The 18,863-nt window shown below is 37.1% G+C and overlaps 1 protein-coding gene and 1 long non-coding RNA gene across 2 annotated transcripts in view; one reads left to right on the top strand and one right to left on the bottom strand.

Annotated features, from left to right (window-relative positions):
• LOC136151537 (uncharacterized) overlaps window positions 1-7,456 on the top strand; it is a 172,944-nt gene extending 165,488 nt beyond the window's left edge. Inside the window, exon 4 of the long non-coding RNA XR_010660062.1 lies at window positions 7,349-7,456. This is a non-coding gene — a long non-coding RNA (uncharacterized lncRNA). The remainder of the gene's footprint in view (window positions 1-7,348) is intronic.
• Window positions 1,226-6,815, bottom strand: LOC136151809 (putative olfactory receptor 2B3). Its single transcript, XM_065913232.1, has 2 exons — window positions 6,743-6,815; window positions 1,226-2,175 (listed from the first exon to the last, which is right to left on the bottom strand). Exons 1-2 carry the CDS (start codon window positions 6,813-6,815, stop codon window positions 1,226-1,228), a joined length of 1,023 nt encoding a protein of 340 aa, XP_065769304.1.
• Window positions 7,457-18,863: the final 11,407 nt, after the last annotated feature.

Below are 18,863 nucleotides of genomic sequence, written 5' to 3'. Positions count from 1 at the left end.
GCTGCCTAAAATGTTGTCCTACCTATGCCCTTACATTGCTAACTGCAAGTAATCATTTAAGTATCTGTGTTTAAGAGTCATTTCCTCTGCGAACTAGGATATTTTTTAGTAGAGGAACTGTGATTGTTTTCTCTCTGGTCTAGTGCTACCTAGTGATCAATAAATACTTATTGAGTGACTATCCTAATAAAGAATGAATTAATCAGATCAATATTAGAAAAACTTCCTATCAACATTTTTATAAACAACATCATAAATTAGGGGAGATCCTGTGTGTTTGGTGCAGAGCTTGGGACAAGCAAGAATTTGGGGACTGAAAGAATAAAGGAAAAAAATGCAATTCCTCAGAAATAAAGGGATGAATTAAAAAGAGGGTTGGAAATAAAATTCAACTGAGGGCTTCCTTGATGGCCCAGTGGTTAAGAACCCGCCTTGCGATGCAAGGAACACTGGTTTGATCCCTGACCTGGGAAGATCCTATATGCTACAAAGCAAGTAATCCTGTGTGCCACTACTACTGAAGCCCACGTGCCCTGGAACTTGTGTTCCACAACAGGAGAAGCCACTGCATTGAAAAGTCCTCTCATCGCAACTGCAGTGTAGGTACTGCTCGCTGCAACTAGGGAAAGCCTGTGTGTAGCAACGAAGACCCAGCACAGTGAAAAATAAATAAATAAATATTTTAAAATTCAACAGATATGTCCAGTTTCTAGGATGAGATGCACACACTTAGCTAGTTTAAAGCCAGCTATTACTAGATTTGAGACAGACTACATGCTTGGAACCATTCTGAAGGGTGCATATGAAGACTTGTGTGCGATGGGAAAACTTCTTGCTTGTGATTGCTTGTTATTTAGTCAGAAAGACATGGAAATCCCTAACCAAGCTGGTAGACAAGATAGTTCTCTAACATATAGTGTATAAGTGGGAAGGTAAACCATCCAAGTGTTCTGAATAGTCAGGCATTGACAGGAGGGAATTAGCATGACTTGGCCTCAAAAACAAAGTACACTGAGGAACCTTATAGAAAGCAAAGAAGCTTTTAATTTAGAAAAATATGTTTATGGTCTGAGCATTACTTCCTGAAGCAAGGAAGACTTTTCTAACTATTGGCCTAATTCCATAAACTAGTAAGAGCCTGAAAAATAGAAAAATCAGTTCGAACATTATTACTATTTTTAAGAGAAAATGAGACTAGAAGATTCTCATCATGATGGAACACTTCTTACTTTTTATGGTAAAATACTAACAGCATCAGCCTCTTAAAGGCCTCCTTCATATCTTTATTTCTAAGGCTATAGATGAGGGGGTTCAACATGGGTGTGAATATCCCATAGAAGAGGGAAACAATTTTCCCCCAGTCCTTAGAGGTGGAAGAAGGTGGTTGTAGATACATGTATATGCTTGTTCCAAAAAAGAGAGAGACTACAACCATGTGAGACCCACACGTCCCAAAAGCTTTTCGTCGTCCTTCTGCCGATTTGATTCTCAATACTGCTTGAGCTATGAAGCCATAGGAGATGAGGATCAATGTCACTGGAATCAGCAGAATTAACACACTGAAGAAAAAAAGCTCAGCAACAATCGACTTTGTGTCAGCACAGGACAACTTGAGAAGGGCAGGAACCTCACAGAAAAAGTGGTCCACTTCTTGATGACCACACCGTGGCATGTTAAGAGTCAAGGAGGACTGCAGTACTGAGTTGCTGAAGCCAGTGAACCAGGAAAAGGCTATCATCCTCAAGCAGAACCAAGGGTTCATGATGACAACATAGTGGAGGGGTCTGCAAATCGCCACATACCTGTCAAAGGACATAACAGCGAGGAGGAGACACTCAGTAGCACCCAGGGCCAGGAAGATGATGAGCTGGGCCACACAGCCAGCATAGCTGATGGTCTTCTTGTTGTGAGAAATATTCATCAATATATGAGGGACTGTGCTTGTGGTGTAACAGAGATCTAAGATGGACAGATTAGTAAGAAAGAAATACATGGGAGTGTGAAGCTTGGGATCCAGAATGCACACTATCATGATAGACACATTGCCAAAGATGGTGGTTGTGTATGATATTAATAGTAACACAAAAAGGGGCTTTTGCAGCCAGGGCTTGTCTGAAAAGCCAAGTAACACAAATTCTTTCGGGGAGCTCTCATTTGCCAATTCATGATGACGCACTTATTTTTCATTCCTAAAAAGTATAAAATAGGAAAGTGGTCAATAGATAATATTGACTACTCTTATTGTAACAGAACTGAATTTAGGATAATTATAGTGAATCATTCATTGCCAAGTGTATAGTCAATTAGATAGAATCCCGTGAAATGTAATATGTGTATCATATGGCTACAAAACAAATCTTCTATTTTTGTATTTATGTTTGACTTTATGAAGCAAATCATCACATTTAAATGCCATAATATGAACTTGTATGCGTAAAACATGGACAGTTATATGTGCTCAGTTTATTCAATTCTTCTTCCTTTTCTTAACTTCTAACTTACCTTAATAAGTATTTTAAAAATAAAGGCTGTTTTAATCAAATAATTTTTAATTCAAGCTCAAAATGCTGAATAATATAGAGGTTATAAGAGTATCATGTAAATCTGAACTTGATATAAAGAAATTATACTTGTTTTAGTAGTAATTTCCTGGTATATTTTGAGCTGCCTCTCTTAAATGACATATATGAACATCCATTCCCACCGAGCTATCATAAGTATGAGATGCTTTGATTCATGGTAAAAAAAAATCATGGTTAACTTGTGATTTATAATGATATTCAGAGTTGACATCTCCTGGCATCTTCAAATAACTTGATGAAAATTGTAAAATGCGTAAGCTAATTGTTGACTTACTACCATGTGACAGGCATTGTTTAATGACTGAAATAATTCTAATTCTCACCAAAACCCTAATAATAGATTTTATCTACATTTTACTGCTACAGTGACTCATTGAGAATAAATAATTTGCACACTCTGTAATCTTGAAGCCAAGACTCAAAACCAGGATTTAAAGGCCATTCTCCTTTTTATATATACCTTAATTCCACCTAAATGTAGAAAAAGCACAAAAGAAAAAAAAAGAAAAAGCACAAAAGGAAGACACAACAGTGGTAGTCAATGGAATTAAGGAATGAAAACTCAAATAAAGTTGATTTTCTTCAGTCTATGGAAGTTATCAGTTATTTACTTATATAACCCAAGGGCACCTAAAGTCCTTCAGCCTATTTTGTGTGTTTAAATTGTCACTGGTTAGACCTATCCCATTTGAATTTACAAGTATAAAAATAGATAGTGCCACTAGATTGATTTAAGAAAGAAGGTAAAATAAGAAGAATTGACATACTTTATACCAGAATGGAATACTTTCCCCCCCAAGTTAGTAACTGCTGCTGCTAAGTCACTTCAGTCATGTCCGACTCTGTGCGACCCCATAGAAGGCAGCCCATCAAGCTCCCCCGTCCCTGGGGTCCTCCAGGCAAGAACACTGGAGTAGGCTGTCATTTCCTTCTCCAATGCATGAAAGTGAAAAATGAAAGTGAAATCACTCAGTCGTGTCTGACTCTTCGCCACCCTATGGACTGCAGCCTACCAGGCTCCTCCATCCATGGGATTTTCCAGGCAAGAGTACTAGAGTGGGGTGCCATTGCACTGATACATAAACCAAAACTTTAGCATGGGATGGCTACATGAGAATGAATAGAGATGGTGCTAAGATCTGTAGTTCTTTCCATTAGTTTTAATTTTGGCTTTTTAGTTACAGATACATTGTTATTTAGTAAATACCAATGATACACTTTCAGTTGAAAAATAGAAAAGGGTGTAAGACTTGACTTATTTGTGTGTACTTTTAAATTTTCACATGAATAAGTTCATGCATTGATAAAGGATAAATGCAAGATGAATGTGCAGTGTTTATGGCAAAAATGATTAACATATTAAGATATAAGTAATTAGTACCTAATAATTATGAGAAAAGACTAAAACTCTAGTAAAAAAGAGCAATGGATATAAATAAACATGTTGGAGAAGAAAAAATATGAAGCAAAGGTGAAATTAGAAAAGATATACAACTTTTTCATCAATAAAGAAAAATCAAAAGAGGGAAATGCTACATTGTCTACTCACTAGGTAATGTTTTTAAAAAAATCACCTTAAAAGTTAGTTTTTCAGAACACTGCCTCTGTAGCTAGAATCTCCCAACATTTTATTTTTGATCTGTATAAACAAAAGTGAAAGTGTTTGTTGTTCAGTTCAGTTCAGTTCAGTCGCTCAGTCGTGTCTGACTATTTGCGACCCCATGAATCGCAGCACGCCAGGCCTCCCTGTCCATCACCAACTCCCTGAGTTTACTCAAACTCATACCCATCGAGTAAGTGATGCCATCCAGCCATCTTATCCTCTGTTGTCCCCTTATCCTCCTGCCCCCAATCCCTCCCAGCATCAGGGTCTTTTCCAGTGAGTCAGCTCTTCACATGAGGTGGCCAAAGTACTGGAGTTTCAGCTTCAGCATCAGTCCTTCCAATGAACACCCAAGACTGATCTCCTTGAGAATGGACTGGTTTGATATCCTTGCAGTCCAAGGGACTATCAAGAGTCTTCTCTAACATCACAGTTCAAAAGCATCAATTCTTCGGCACTCAGCTTTCCTCACCGTCCAACTCTCACATCCATACATGACCACTGGAAAAACCATAACCTTGACTAGACGGACCTTTGTTGGCAAAGTAATGTCTCTGCTTTTTAATATGCTGTCTAGGTTGGTCATAACTTTCCTTCCAGGGAGTAAGCGTCGTTTAAATTCTTGGCTGCAATCACCATCTGCAGTGATTTTGGAGCCCCCCAAAAGTAAAGTCTGCCACTGTTTCCACTGTTTCCCCATCTATTTCCCATGAAGTGATGGGACCCGATGCCATGATCTTAGTTTTCTGGATGTTGAGCTTTAAGTCAACTTTTTCACTCTCCTCTTTGACTTTCATCAAGAGGCTTTTTAGTTCGTCTTCACTTTCTGCCATAAAGGTGGTGCATCTGCATATCTGAGGTTATTGATATTTCTCCCAGCAATCTTGATTCCAGCTTGTGCTTCTTCCAGCCCAGTGTTTCTTGTGACATACTCTGCATAGTTGAGTCCAACTCTTTGCGACCCCATGGACTATAGCCTGCCAGGCTCCTCTGTCCATGGGTTTCTCAAGGCAAGAATACTGGAGTGGGTAGCCATTCCCTTCTCCAGGGGATCTTCCCAACCCAGGGATCAAACCCAGGTCTCTGGCATTGCAGGCAGATTCTTTACTGTCTGAATATGGTTCTGGGCAAATTGGTGAATATCCTTGTGTTCAAAATTCACAGATTCTGTATTGATAATGAGTGTTATTGTATATATAATGCAGCAATGCCTACACATCTGAACTTAGGACAGCTCTGGAACATAGTAAACATTTAGTGAATGTGAACTAGTTACCACTAATAGCATCAAGAGCATTACTCATTATCAGTAAGTATTAATAGAAATAATATATCATTATCTCCACTTTTCATGTATATGAAAAAACAGACAACCAAATTGTTATTGGTGGAGCCAAAACTTGTTATAATTTTCTAATATTATAGTATGAAATTTTTAAATGTACAAGTCATTTTTTCTTTGTTTCTAGCATAATACTGAGAACACCGTTTCCACTTAAATGATAGTCAAGTCAATGGTTAGTAGGAGATATTGAGTTGCCTTTGGGCATGAGAGATAAAAATGCTTTACTCATCAGCTGTTTTTTTCCTATTTCTGTTTTTTCACATCTTCTATTCAATACTCTTCCCCACATTTTGTATGACACTAATGTCAGCTCATTCATTAGTTCCCTTTTTACATTACCAGAAAAATGAACTTGCCCTTTGAAAAGGATATTTTCATCCCACTGTCATCATAACACTTCTCCCATTTCTATATTCTCTACTAATTAAAAGAATCCTGAAATACTCCTAATTTTTTTTTTTGGCTTAAAACTTCTGCTGACTCTTTTTTTTTCTTTTTGTATGACAATATAAAGGGCAAACATTCGTTCAAAGGAGTGAAATGATAGCAAGTAATTTTGGAGCCACTGAAAGTATTTGATCTTTATTTCAAGATTCCCAGGAAGCAAATTGAACTCTGGTCATTTAATGTGAAGCAACCTAAAGGCAGGGAAGTATACAAAATGATCTTGAGAGATCTTACCCATTCAATGGTAATAACATAATTCTCTTCAGTAGACATCACTCACCTTTTCTTTTTTCTTGTGTTGAAAAGATGTCTACCCCATTCTTTATGCCATGTTTTGAAGGAAGTTTAGTCCAAAGACAGGATGAAAAATGCAGTGACTTTTTGACATTTCACCTCTTGCGAAGTTCTTATTAAGCTACATTTTGTCCACAGACTGAGAATGAAATTAGCACATAACTGGACTGAATCAAAAACATATGAGAAAAGTTCATATATTGAGGTAAAAGTATATTAGATATAGTGCCTTCAGTCATTCAGGAGTTTTTGATTGAGCCTGGCTCTTCTCACCAAATTCCTAATACAATGAGAAGCTGATGTTATAAATACCAGCAACAGTGATAGAGTCATGGAGAGAAAGTTTAGCTTTAACTGAAGGCTTACCGTTCATACAATGCTCTGTGCTCTTTTAGCCCTAGGGATTCCAGAGTCCCTCAAGTTTAATTGGTCATTGTGTCCAGAGTGAAACTACGTGAACTCTATTCCCACCTGTACAGGTAGCATAATACTGGCCCATAGGTGGTTCACACATATTAAAAACTAGATTGAAAATACTAATCATGACGCATAAACCATGAAAAATAAGCTTGGGATTGTTTAATCAGAAAAATACAAGACTACGTGAACTTTTAATCCATTCTTTTAAATAGTCTCAGGGTCAAATACTGAGACCACAAATGGTGTATATGGGATAATAGTATTTCTACTGCTATTGTTTTTGTGATGAATGTGTTTGGTCGAAACCTGCTAGAGAGCTCCACGTTAAAAAAACTATATCATACAAAATTCCAACATAAAAATTAACACATAAATTTAAGGTTACCATGAATTAACTGGAGCAGAATTACAGTTGACTCTCCAACAACATGGGCGTGAGCTGCAAAATCCACTTATACACAGATTTTTTTCAATAAATATATAAAAATAAATGTATAGAGCATCATGTGTAAGACTTGTGTGGAAGAGGATAGCATATCCTCATGTAGGCGTGAGTGATACTTAATATAAAATTAATAATTTAGTTTTTTATTGCTTGTAACTTTGCTTTCAGAGAATTACATTATCATACAGTATACTTTTTTCTCTCTTTCACAGTTAAAGAAACTATGTTTCAGCCTATCATCACAGGTAAGTACTTTTTAAAAAAAATAACAGTATTCTCAATACTGTATTATGAATATGACTATATAACATTTACCATAAACATTTTATAATGATTCACTTATTAGTGTATAAGGTAGACTACTGTGAAGCAATTATATCAGTTATTTATTTATTTATAAAATGTAAAGTAATTATCTATCTCCTTTTTTGTTATCAATGTATGTCATTATACCTTTAAATAAATATGAATTTATTTTTCGAATTGTCTTTTTATTTTTTGATTTCTAGTAAAACATGTATACAGTGTTTTGTATCATATAAGGCAATATTAATGTAGGTACTGACAGATGATTCATCTTGTAAACAGAAGATGTAAACTTAAGGTATCAATATATACAGTACAGTACTGTAAATGTATTTTCTCTTCCTTATGCTTTTAAAATATCATTTTCTTTTCTCTAGCTTCCTTTGTTGTAAAGAATACATTATAGGATACATATAACAGGTGTTAATAAACTGTTTATATTATCAATAAGTCAACAGTAGGCTAGTAACACTTAAGTTTGGGAAGTCAAAAGTCATGGATTTTTGACTGAGTGTGGAGTCAGCACTCCTAACTCCTGCATTGTTCAACTGTAGTAGAAATGTATGGAATTGGAACAGCAATAGTTTTTGAAAATAAGTTGATTTATAACTTGATAGGTGTTCACCTAAGATGACATGATGAAATTGAACTGAGCTTCAGCATAGATATAATCTCAAAAAACATCTTTTGCTAGTCGTTTAATGTATTTGTTTTCACTTGTTTCTCTTTTGTATAATGCATTTTTTATAAACTGTAAAATCATCTGTGTAGAATATAATCATTTTCTAAATTATTATATTTCTTAACACTTGTCCCTATTGTTCAGTTCAGTCTCTCAGTCGTGTCTGACTCTTTGTGACCCCATGGACTGCAGCATGCCAGGCTTCCCTGTCCATCATCAACTCCTGGAGCTTGCTCAAACTCATGTCCAAAGAGTCAGTGATACCATCCAACCATCTCATCCTTTATCGTCCCCTTCTCCTCCTGCCCTCAATCTTTCCCATCATCAGGGTTTTTACCAAAGAGTCAGTTCTTCACATGAGGTGGCCAAAGTATTGGAGTTTCAGCTTCAGCATCAGTCCTTCCAATGAATATTCAGGATTGATTTCCTTTAGGATTGACTGGTTTGATATCCTTGCAGTCCAAGGGACTCTCAAGAGTCTTATCCAACACCACAGTTCAAAAGCATCAATTCTTCTGCACTCAGCTTTCTTTACAGTCCAACTCTCACTTCCATATGTGACTGCTAGAAAAACCAAAGCTTTGATTAGACAGACCTCTGTTGGCAAAGTAATATCTCTGCTTTTCATTATGCTGTCTAGGTTTGTCATTCTTTTCTTCCAAGGAGCAAGTGTCTTTTAATTTCATGGTTGCAGTCACCATCTGCAGTGATTTTGGAGCCCAAGAAAATAAAGTCTCTCACTGTTTCCATTGTTTCCCCATCTATTTGCCACGAAGTAATGGGACTGGATGCCATAGTCTTAGTTTTTTCAATGTTGAGTTTTAAGCCAGCTTTTTCACTCTCCTCTCATTTTCAACAAGAGGCTCTTCAGTTCCTCTTCACTTTCTGCCATAAGGTTGGTGTCTTCTTCATCTCTGTGGTTATTACTATTTCTCCCAGCAGTTTTGATTCTGGCTTGTGCTTTATCCAGCCCAGCAGTTTGCATGATGTATTCTGCATATAAAATAAATAAACAGGGTGACAATATACAGCCTTGTTATACTCCTTTCCTAATTTGCAACCAGCCCATTGTTCTATGTCTGGTTCTACTGTTGCTTCTTGACCTGCATACAGTATTCTGAGGAAGCAGGTCAGGTGGTCTGGTATTCCCATCTCTTTAAGAATTTTCCACAGTTTGTTGTGATTGACACAGTCAAAGACTTTGGCATAGTCAATAAAGCAGGAAAAACATTATTCTGGAACTCTCTTGCTTTTTTGATGATCCAGCAGATGGCAATTTGATGTCCGATTCCTCTGACTTTTCTACATTCAGCTTGAACATCTGGAAGTTCATGGTTCATGTACTGTTGAAAGCTGGCTTGGAGAATTTTGAGCATTACTTTGCCAGAGTGTGAGATGAGTGCAATTGTACGGTAAGTCCTGAATTTTTTTCCTCCAACATCTGGTCATTTGGGGATCCTCATGAGACCATAAAGTATAGTTTAAGAGTGCAGCACTGATGACAGAGGTAGGTGATAAGTATCTGTACCCTTAGTTCACATAATTTAAGTCCTTTGAACATGCTCTGTTCAGATCCAAATGTTTGGTTTCCAGCTGTATGTTGAATTTTTACTGCATGAATCCAACCTTATGCAATGGTGGATCTGACAATATCGAGTTTAATAGGAAGCCCCAGTTGCATAATCACTTGATGTCTATACTACATCAGAATAGGAGCTTTGAAAGTATTAGGTTAGTGCAAAAGCAATTATGGTTTTGTACTGTAAATATTTTTAAAGCATTATAACCAGGCTCAAACATATCTTCATTAATCAAAATAGGAGCCATTACAATCAACACATTCTTGCCAACGAGAAATAAGTCTGTTTAGTGAAAGTGAAAATCGCTCAGTCATGTTCGACTCTTTGCGACCCAGTCCCCGGAATTCTCCAGGCCACAATACTGGAGTGAGTAGCCTTTCCCTTCTCCAGGGGATCTTCCCAACCAAGGGGTTGAACCCAGGTCTCCTGCATTGCAGGCAGATTCTTTACCAGCTGAGCCACAAGGGAAGCCCAAGAATACTGGAATGGGTAGCCTATCCTGTTTCCAGTGGATTTTCCCAAACCAAGAACCAAACAGGGTGTCCTGCACTGCAGGCAAATTCTTTATCAACTGAGCTATCAGGAAGTCCAAGTCTGTTTATTTCTGTAGCATAAAAATCTCTGCTTCGGGATTCAGTGTACTCTTGGAAATCATTTTCTGTCTCCTGCTGGTTGTGACAGTGGTTTCCTTGCAAAAAGTTGTCAAAATGCTTGAGGAAGTGGTAGTCAATTGGTGAGAGGTCAGGTGGTTATGGCAAATGAGGCAAAACTTTGTAGCCCGATTCCTTCAAATTTTGAAGTGTTGGTTGTGTGATGTGCAGTCAGGCATTGTCTTGGAGAAGAATTGGGCCTCTTCTGTTGACCAATGCTGGCTGCAGGCATTACAGTTTTCAGTGCCTCTAATCGATTTGCTGAGCATGCTTCTCAGATGTAATAGTTTATCTGAGATTCACAAGACTATAACAGTGGATTAGACCAGTAGCAGACTACAAAACAGTGACCATGGCCTTTTTTTTGGGGGGGTGCAAATTTGGCTTTGGGAAGTGCTTTGGAGCTTCTTCTCAGTACAACCACTGAGCTGGTCATCATCCATTGTCGTATAAAATCTATTTTTCACTGCACATCACAATCTGATTGAGAAATAGTTTGTTGTGTAGAATAAGAGAAGATGGCACTTCAAAACGAAGATTTTTTAAATTTGCATTCAGCTCATGAGGCACCTACTTATCGAGCTTTTTCACATTTCCAATTTTCCTCAAATGCCAAATGACCACAGAATGGTCGACATTGAGTTCTTGGGCAACTTTTCATGTAGTTGTAAAAGGATCAGCTTTGATGATTGCTCTCAGTTGGTTGTTGTCAACTTCTCATGGCCAGTCACTTTGCTCCTCATTCCCAAACCTCTCGTCTCCTTTGTAAAACTTCTTGAATCACCACTGCACTGTACATTTGTTAGCAGTTCCTGGGCCAAATGAGTTGGTGTTGTGAGTTGTCTCCACTACTTACAACCCATTTTGATCTCAAATAAAAAGAATTGCTTAAATTTGCTTTTTGTCTAACATCATTTCTATAGTGTAAAATAAACATAAAGTAAATAGCAAGTAATGTCATTAACAAAAATCATAAAGTGAGAAATGCCAACTAAAATGATGTATAACATAGCCACATATATTTAAGAATGTATTTCAATATCAAGTAACAGTGTTCAACAATGCAAAATAGCAATTACCCTTACACCAACTTAATACATCTAATTTTCTCTTGTGTGAGGCATTTCCCTAGTCCAAAACTCTAAAATTCTGTATGCCACTCTTTTCTTTTGGCTTTCAGGGATACCATATGAAAAGTGCTTACCTATCACAGATACTACTACTACCACAAATATATTTTGTTACATGTTTCAAGCAACATGATAGCTTTCACCACTGCTTCTACCTGCTAGAAATCTCTCTCTTGCTCTTAGATCTATTTATAATTTACAGCCTTCTCAGTCACCTGATGGTTTATAGCAGAATATCCAGTGTGGCATGTGCTACCTCCAAATCCACTGGATTCCATCAAATATTGAGCCTACTTGTATTAAGTAGCAAAAATGAACTGTTTTTCTTAATATTAGAGAGAATGTACAAGCACACCTAAGATGATTGAACTTCTGAAACTTCACTTAATGTGGAGGACCCTAAATCGTTGTAAGTTTTATCTTCCACCCTTTGACATGCATGCCATAGAATATTCAGACTTCTTGCAATTTCTTGCTCCTTAGATCTGATTTAGGGCTTCCCTGACAGCTCAGTTGATGAGAATCTGCCTGCAATGCAGGAGACCCCAGTTCGATTCCTGGATTAGGAAGATCCTCTGGAGAAGGGATAAGCTCCAACTCCAGTATTCTGGCCAGAAGAATTCCATGGACTGTGTAAACAAAGAGTTGGACACGACTGAGCAACTTTCACTTTCACTTGGATCTGATTAGGATGCTGCCATCAACATTGTGAAATAATTATGTTCTGTGAAATATCAGGACAGTCAAGATTTTGGCAGACTATATTTTGTCAGAAAAGGTACAGTTGATTTAGATCCAAAGGTGGAACAGTGAGTATGTCCTATTGTCCTCACATAAATGTAAATTGCTTTTAATTCTCTGTACTAATGGGGATTAAAAATGATACACTCAATAGATCAACCATATGCTAGAGCCTATATTAATCTTTTCTTGTTAAGATTCTACAACAGATACACAGCTGCAAATGGGGCAGCCATTTGTTAGGTTTAAGGTCATGTACTTTCATGTGCCTTAGTACCCCTGGTACTGAGTAGATGGGAGCCATTATCAGTTTATTCTCCATCTTCTGGTTCAAAGTCTGAACTAATCCATGAATTTTATTCAGGACACAGTATTGCTTCTGATCTTGGCTGATGAAAGGCAGGTCTATGGATTTTCCCTTGGCTTTTATTCCATTAGGGCATAAATAAGAGAATCCTTCCATTGGCTAAATATATCTGTCCTCTTTATGCATTCAGAGACCATTAAATACCATGGAGCAAGTCCACAAGCCTTCTGGACTAATTGTAAACTGAACTTAGGCCAAGACTTCATTTATCTCCTATGCCTCTAAGCCTTCACTATCATTGGGGGTCATTATGATATTTTGTGTGCCCTGCATCAAATAAGACTCGATATTGGATGGCCCTCACAATTTTGGTCTCAGTACTTGTCTTTCCCCTTGTTCAGTTAATTTGGTAAATGGCTATAGGTTGCATTAGAAAAGTGAAAGTGAAAGTCATTCAGTCGTGTCTGACTCTTTGCGATCCCATGAACTATACAGTCCATGTAATTCTCCAGGCCAGAATACTGGAGTGGGTAGCCTTTCCCTTCTCCAGGGGATCTTCTCAACCCAGGGATCAAACCCAGGTCTCCTGCATTGCAGGTGGATTTTTTTTACCAGCTGAGCCACAAGGGAAGACTTATAGTGCATTGGAGAAATGCTAAGTAGATTATTTATTGTATATTCTTGAAGTGGCATTTCAAAGTTCTTTCTTAAGGTAATTGCCCTTTCCTTTAATTGATGGAATCTAGGTCTGAGAACAGACTTAGATATGACACCTGGGTGAAGGATCATTATTTTTATTGCTGTTACCATTTCTGTTTCACCAACTCAATATTTTGACAAATGTATTCCATCAACTTTGTAATTGTCTCTATGTATGTCTCAACCCTAGGAATATTATAATCTACTAGCCATCACCATAGATATTTGTGTATTAAGGCTCTCTCACTGCTGAGCCAGCCTGCTGTTCATTCTGTTAACTGTACCTGGGTTCAGGTAGTGAAGAGCTGCCATTTTGCCTCTGCTTATTTGAAATTATATCATTCACATTCTTAGTAGGGATCCTAGTTTCTTGAAAGCATCTCCTCTTGTTAACCTTGGTCTGCAGAGGACATTAAGCTTCCCAGAGATATTTTGCCCCTTTACTAGTACATTCTCTACTCACTTAATAGAGTGTGTCCTCTGGGACATCACAGGAAGTGTGGTGAGATGATAGATTCTCTGTTGGTACAAAATAAATGCATTCTAACATTCCTAACTCTGAGCCCTGTTACATTTTATTATTCTGTCAAGGCAGCTGCAGCAATGCTATCACATTCACTGTACATATAAATCTATAAAAGTTTTATACTACATCCCTGTAGTATTAATATATTAGAACCGAATCCAGCATTCCTTTCAAGAAATTGAATTCTTAAGTACTGCAAAAGTGTTCCAATGTCTATAAACTTTTCCATACCCAGATTTGTATTCTGTTTCTCCTCTAAGAGAGGTTACTGATGGTATATGTTAGCCAGTTACAACAGATTTTAGAATAATCTATTTTCTCTTATAGTAGGGATCATAGTTATTGCTCTGGAGTTGTTAAGTAAGGACAATGAGAGATTGTGAGAAGGTTTGAGGCATCTTGCAAGGACCAAGTTTACATGATCTCTGACAAGTGGAGTTTTCTCTCCTCTAACAAGAGGAAGGAGACTGCTTTTGTCAGTTTTAGAGGTTCAGAAAAATCTGAAAGTAAGTTCACGTTTTTTGAGGTGCAACATATATCCATCATCTTAGGTGTAAGGGTATGGCTTCATCCCTTCCAGAGTCCTGACTTTAATATAAACAGTCTACTGAGATGTGTATTTTTCTTCTTTGCAGTCCTGTCACTCTTATAACCAAGTCCTGGGTCTGATTTTCAGCCCTCTTTCTTATGCAGGACATGAGAATCTCTTTAAGTGCTTCCATGGAAGTTTACTTGCTTTTGTAGCATTCCCTAGTTATTGGTTCTCAGAGTTGCTCCCTGGACCTGCTTCATTGTCATCAACTAGGACTTTATTAGAAATGCCAATTCTTGGGCCTTACCCCAAACCTAGGGAATCTTAAACTCTGGATGTGGGACCCAGAAATCTGCATTTTAACCAACAGTTTGAGAATCATAGCCTTAGGCTGGTAATTGGCTGACTGACTGGAGCATACTACTCTTTTTTTTTTTTTAAGGCTTCCAAGATAGTCAATGAAAGCCAGCAATGTTGACAATTATCTAAGTATCATTACCCTTATATCTTTCAAGGGCTAGATGTACTCCAATGCTCCCTTCTATCTGTACGCCAAACCACAACATGTGAGACTATTAGTAATAGTAATGTTAGAGCATGTTGAGTTACCACTATTCCATTTACCCCTATCAGTGGAGGGTTTGTCACGATTTGACTGGTGAGTGAATTATTTCCTGAATACTCTTCTAAGAGTCTGCTTTCAAATATTGCTTCCAGACCAATTCCATTTAGGTCCTCCAGAAAGCAGAGCTTGAGAATAGAAATTAGATTCAAGCAACTAACTTCAGGAAAAATGAGTGAAGGACAGGGAAATTGAGACAGGTAAGAAAAACAGAGAGTGTAAGGGCATATTAGTCAGGTTGTGTGCAATGGGAGATCAGTTCTCCCGGGACTTCCTGGAAGACACATACGATTTTTTCACATGAAGGAAGAATTGCTGGAACACTTATCCACTTGCTACCATTCTCCCTTGTTTGAAAGTTTCCTCTAGGGTCATTAAATCTCTAGCGTTTTTGAGCAGCACTTTGTGTCAAGTAGAGTCCCACAGTGTTACACAAGGCCTGGGGCCAACCAAGAAGACATATACAGCATGCTTGAGCTAAGACACTGTCAGGGAGGGTGAGATGAATCTGAGTTCACACAGAACTGTCCACTAAAGTTCTGCTGAAATCAGAGATGGGCTCTACATTGAGATATACTTCACCAGAGGCATCTATTTTAGAAGGTGAGATGTAAGTATTGTATTCCACATTTGTAACCACATTAATTGGGATGCATTGGCTCTCCACGAAATCTCCTCTAGATACTGTTCTCAGAAGCAGAGGAGATGAACTAAAAGAAAAGCACAGACAAAATTGATGTTTGTGAGAAGACAATCTCAACAGAAATAGATATAAAGAGAATTCTTATGGTATTTTGCATAGTGAATATGAGCTAAACTAAGACTCTCTCCTCCTACCTAAGAATCTTTGAGAATAGTTGATCCAGGACAGGGCAGGGGATAGACCTCTTGCAATGATTTGTAATTAGACAAGAGCTTAGATGAACGGAGACACAAATGTATTAGATAGAAGTATAAATAGATATATACATACAGAGAATATCTTTTAAAAGACAAAGAAAACCAGGAAAAGTAGAACAATCTAGCTTTATACAAAGAACACAAACCAAGAGTTACTGGAAGTAGATAAAAGTCATAGGATAAAATAGGAGGTATTTTGATTTTGGAGATGGGAAAATCATCAACTCAGAGTTTTTAAAACATTAACTTGTTTCTTCTACTAAATGTTGAACTCAGATTCATAATCAAAGTGGTGACATATCAACTCTAGTTTGAAAAAGTTTACAAAAAATAAACGAACAGTGGCACAGAAAAAAGAATAGAGGCTCAGAGGGTATATATGGATTTTCAAAAATTGATATCATTTTAAAGAAAAAAAAATCTAAGTAAAATAAAAATATGAGATATGAGGGATCTTGTGCATCTTAATTCCTTTCAAAATATTTGTGTTTGTGAGTTCTTCCAGGTTACTATCCTGTAAGAGATACTAATGAGAACTATTGATTGAGAGAACTTCAAATAAATCTAGTATTTAGATAAAATCAAATGTGATTCATAATAGGTGGGTAAGAGCAGGATGGGTAGATAGAAAACAATAGGACCAGAATATGAAGGAAATGTCTTCCAGCAAGCTGTGTAAAAGTAAAAACATATACTGATGTAAAAAGCTGCATGATATCGTGTCACTGAAACTACATTAGACTGAGATTAAGAATTCACCCCTATGAATTCATATAATAGATTGTAAATATCAGGGCATATCATAATTTTTCTTAGAATCTTGGCTTGAGTGGTCTGTTTGACATAATGTATTATTTTGAAAAGAGAGTGAAAATATTGGTCCCTCAGTTGTGTTTGGTTTTTTGTGACCCCATGGACTGTAGCCTGCCAGGTTCCTCTGTCCATGGAATTCTCCAGGCAAGAATATTGGAGTAAGTTGCCATGCCCTTCTCCAGGGGATCTTCCAACCCAGGGATTGAACCTGGGTCTTCTGCCTGCAGGCAGATTCTTTACCATATGATTTTAAATGTTTTCAACACATTTCCTTTCCATGCATTTGATTTTCTCTAGTTCACATTTTCATTTTTAAAATTATTTTAAAGTGATAAAAAATGTAGCACAATTGCTGACAAAATTTAGGAAGATGACTCAGGCATATTTCACCACCTGATACATTTTTTTTATGTGTGAGGATTAAATAAGTGCTAAGCCACTTATCAAACTATCAAGTTACATGGTAAGAACTCAGTCAAGCAGAGTTTTGCTGCTGCTACTGCTTAACAATGTCTATTTAGTTTATGGATCTCTGATTAAAATTTCTTTCTATCCATTGAATATATGTACATTTTCTTAAGTCTGTGTTTGTGGAATGATTTGGTATATAAGGAATAAATTATGAATAAAGTGATAGATACAGCACCTGAAATTTGCCATCAGAATTTTGATAATTTAGTTTGTGTGCTTAGTTGCTTAGCCATGTCTGACTCTTTGCAACCCCATGGACTTTAGCCTGTCTGGCTTATCTGTCCATGTGGACTCTCTAGGCAAAAATACTGGAGTGGGTTGTCATGCCTTCTTCCAGGGGATCTTCCCAACCCAGATATCAAACCCAAGTCTCCTACATTACAAGCAGATTCTGTACCGTGTAAGCCACCAGGGAATTAACTGTTTTGGAAAAGGAATACCTTTATTTAAATGTTGGCATAAGTAATACTTTATCAAACATTGATTTGGATGAGAGAATGGAGTCCAAGAGTTTACATTTCTTGAAGGACTGGAAGCTAAAGGGAGTCACTGAAGGGCATAGATTTGTACAATCTTTTTCAAATCTTTAACTTTGATTATTTTCCTTCTGTGAGTCTTGTTAGGAGACTCCCTTGGCAAAAGCTTATTGTAAATGAAAATACTTAAAAATATAAAAAGTGTATTAAGCTTTAAGTGTATTAAAGTTGAAGAGCTGACAGATTTTGTTATGCTACACAAATAGGAAAACTGGTAGGGAACAGAGAAGCAGGAAGGTGAAGGAAAGAGTACAGAGTCTTTAAAAATTAACAACAGAAAAAGGGAGAAAGAAGGAAAAGGCATAAAGAGTGTTATCTTTCTTTAGGATGTTAAGGAAATACCACTAGTGATTGAGTGGAAAGACTATTTCCCCAAATTTTTTTTTAATCTACTGGAAAGATAAATAATAGATAGTACATATTTCAAATCTGTTTTGTAATCTCAGGTTTTATGGGAAGAAAAGCATATTAAAAACTGATATGTCTGCACTGCAATATAAAGATAGATTATTTAAAGTGATGAGAAGTGGGTCCAATTACTTTTCAAGGGAGAAAATGCAGATATATGACATTTCTTTTTTCTAAATGATATAACTTATATTCTCTGTAAAACTTTGCTTCTGTATTTTGATGTTTTGCTGCTGGAACAATCAACTGAAAAGTATCATCAGGATTATGATACGCAATAAACACTGAGCAGCTATTATGGGCCAGGAACTCTCTTCACATTCGTTTCTTCTTTTTTGTGGCCACATCCCACACATGGTATGTGGGATCTTAGTTCCCTGACCAGGCATGGAGCCCACACCCTGCCTTGGGAGGGCAGAGTCTTAACCACTGGACCACCCGGGAAATCCCCATATTTAGTTTCTTCGAAAGGCATAAGTAGGTTCTATGATTCCTCCACCTCCCCTCCATTTTTCAAAAGATAATTTAATAATAAATAAGAGCAGTAAGTTTACATAACTTCCTTAGATCACATATCATAAAATATCTGAGGAATAATTCAAGCTAGAAAATCAAGAGAGATAGTGGAAAGGTGGAATGAAGAAGAGAAGGGGAGGATGAAGAGAGAGGAATGAAGACTGAGGGATGGGAGAAAAGTATTCAGACAAGTTGAGATACAAAAACATAAAAATGAAAACAAAAGGAAAAAAGAGAAAGAGAATGTTATTGAACAGCAATTTATATAAAAATTTATGCAGTAAATGTAATAAATGTGTAGTCTCTGA

Source organism: Muntiacus reevesi, chromosome 20 (assembly GCF_963930625.1).
Source record: "Muntiacus reevesi chromosome 20, mMunRee1.1, whole genome shotgun sequence".
Classification (NCBI taxonomy): Eukaryota; Metazoa; Chordata; class Mammalia; order Artiodactyla; family Cervidae; genus Muntiacus; species Muntiacus reevesi.
Note: the sequence above shows the minus strand (reverse complement) of the source record. Positions and strands in the feature narration are given on the sequence as shown.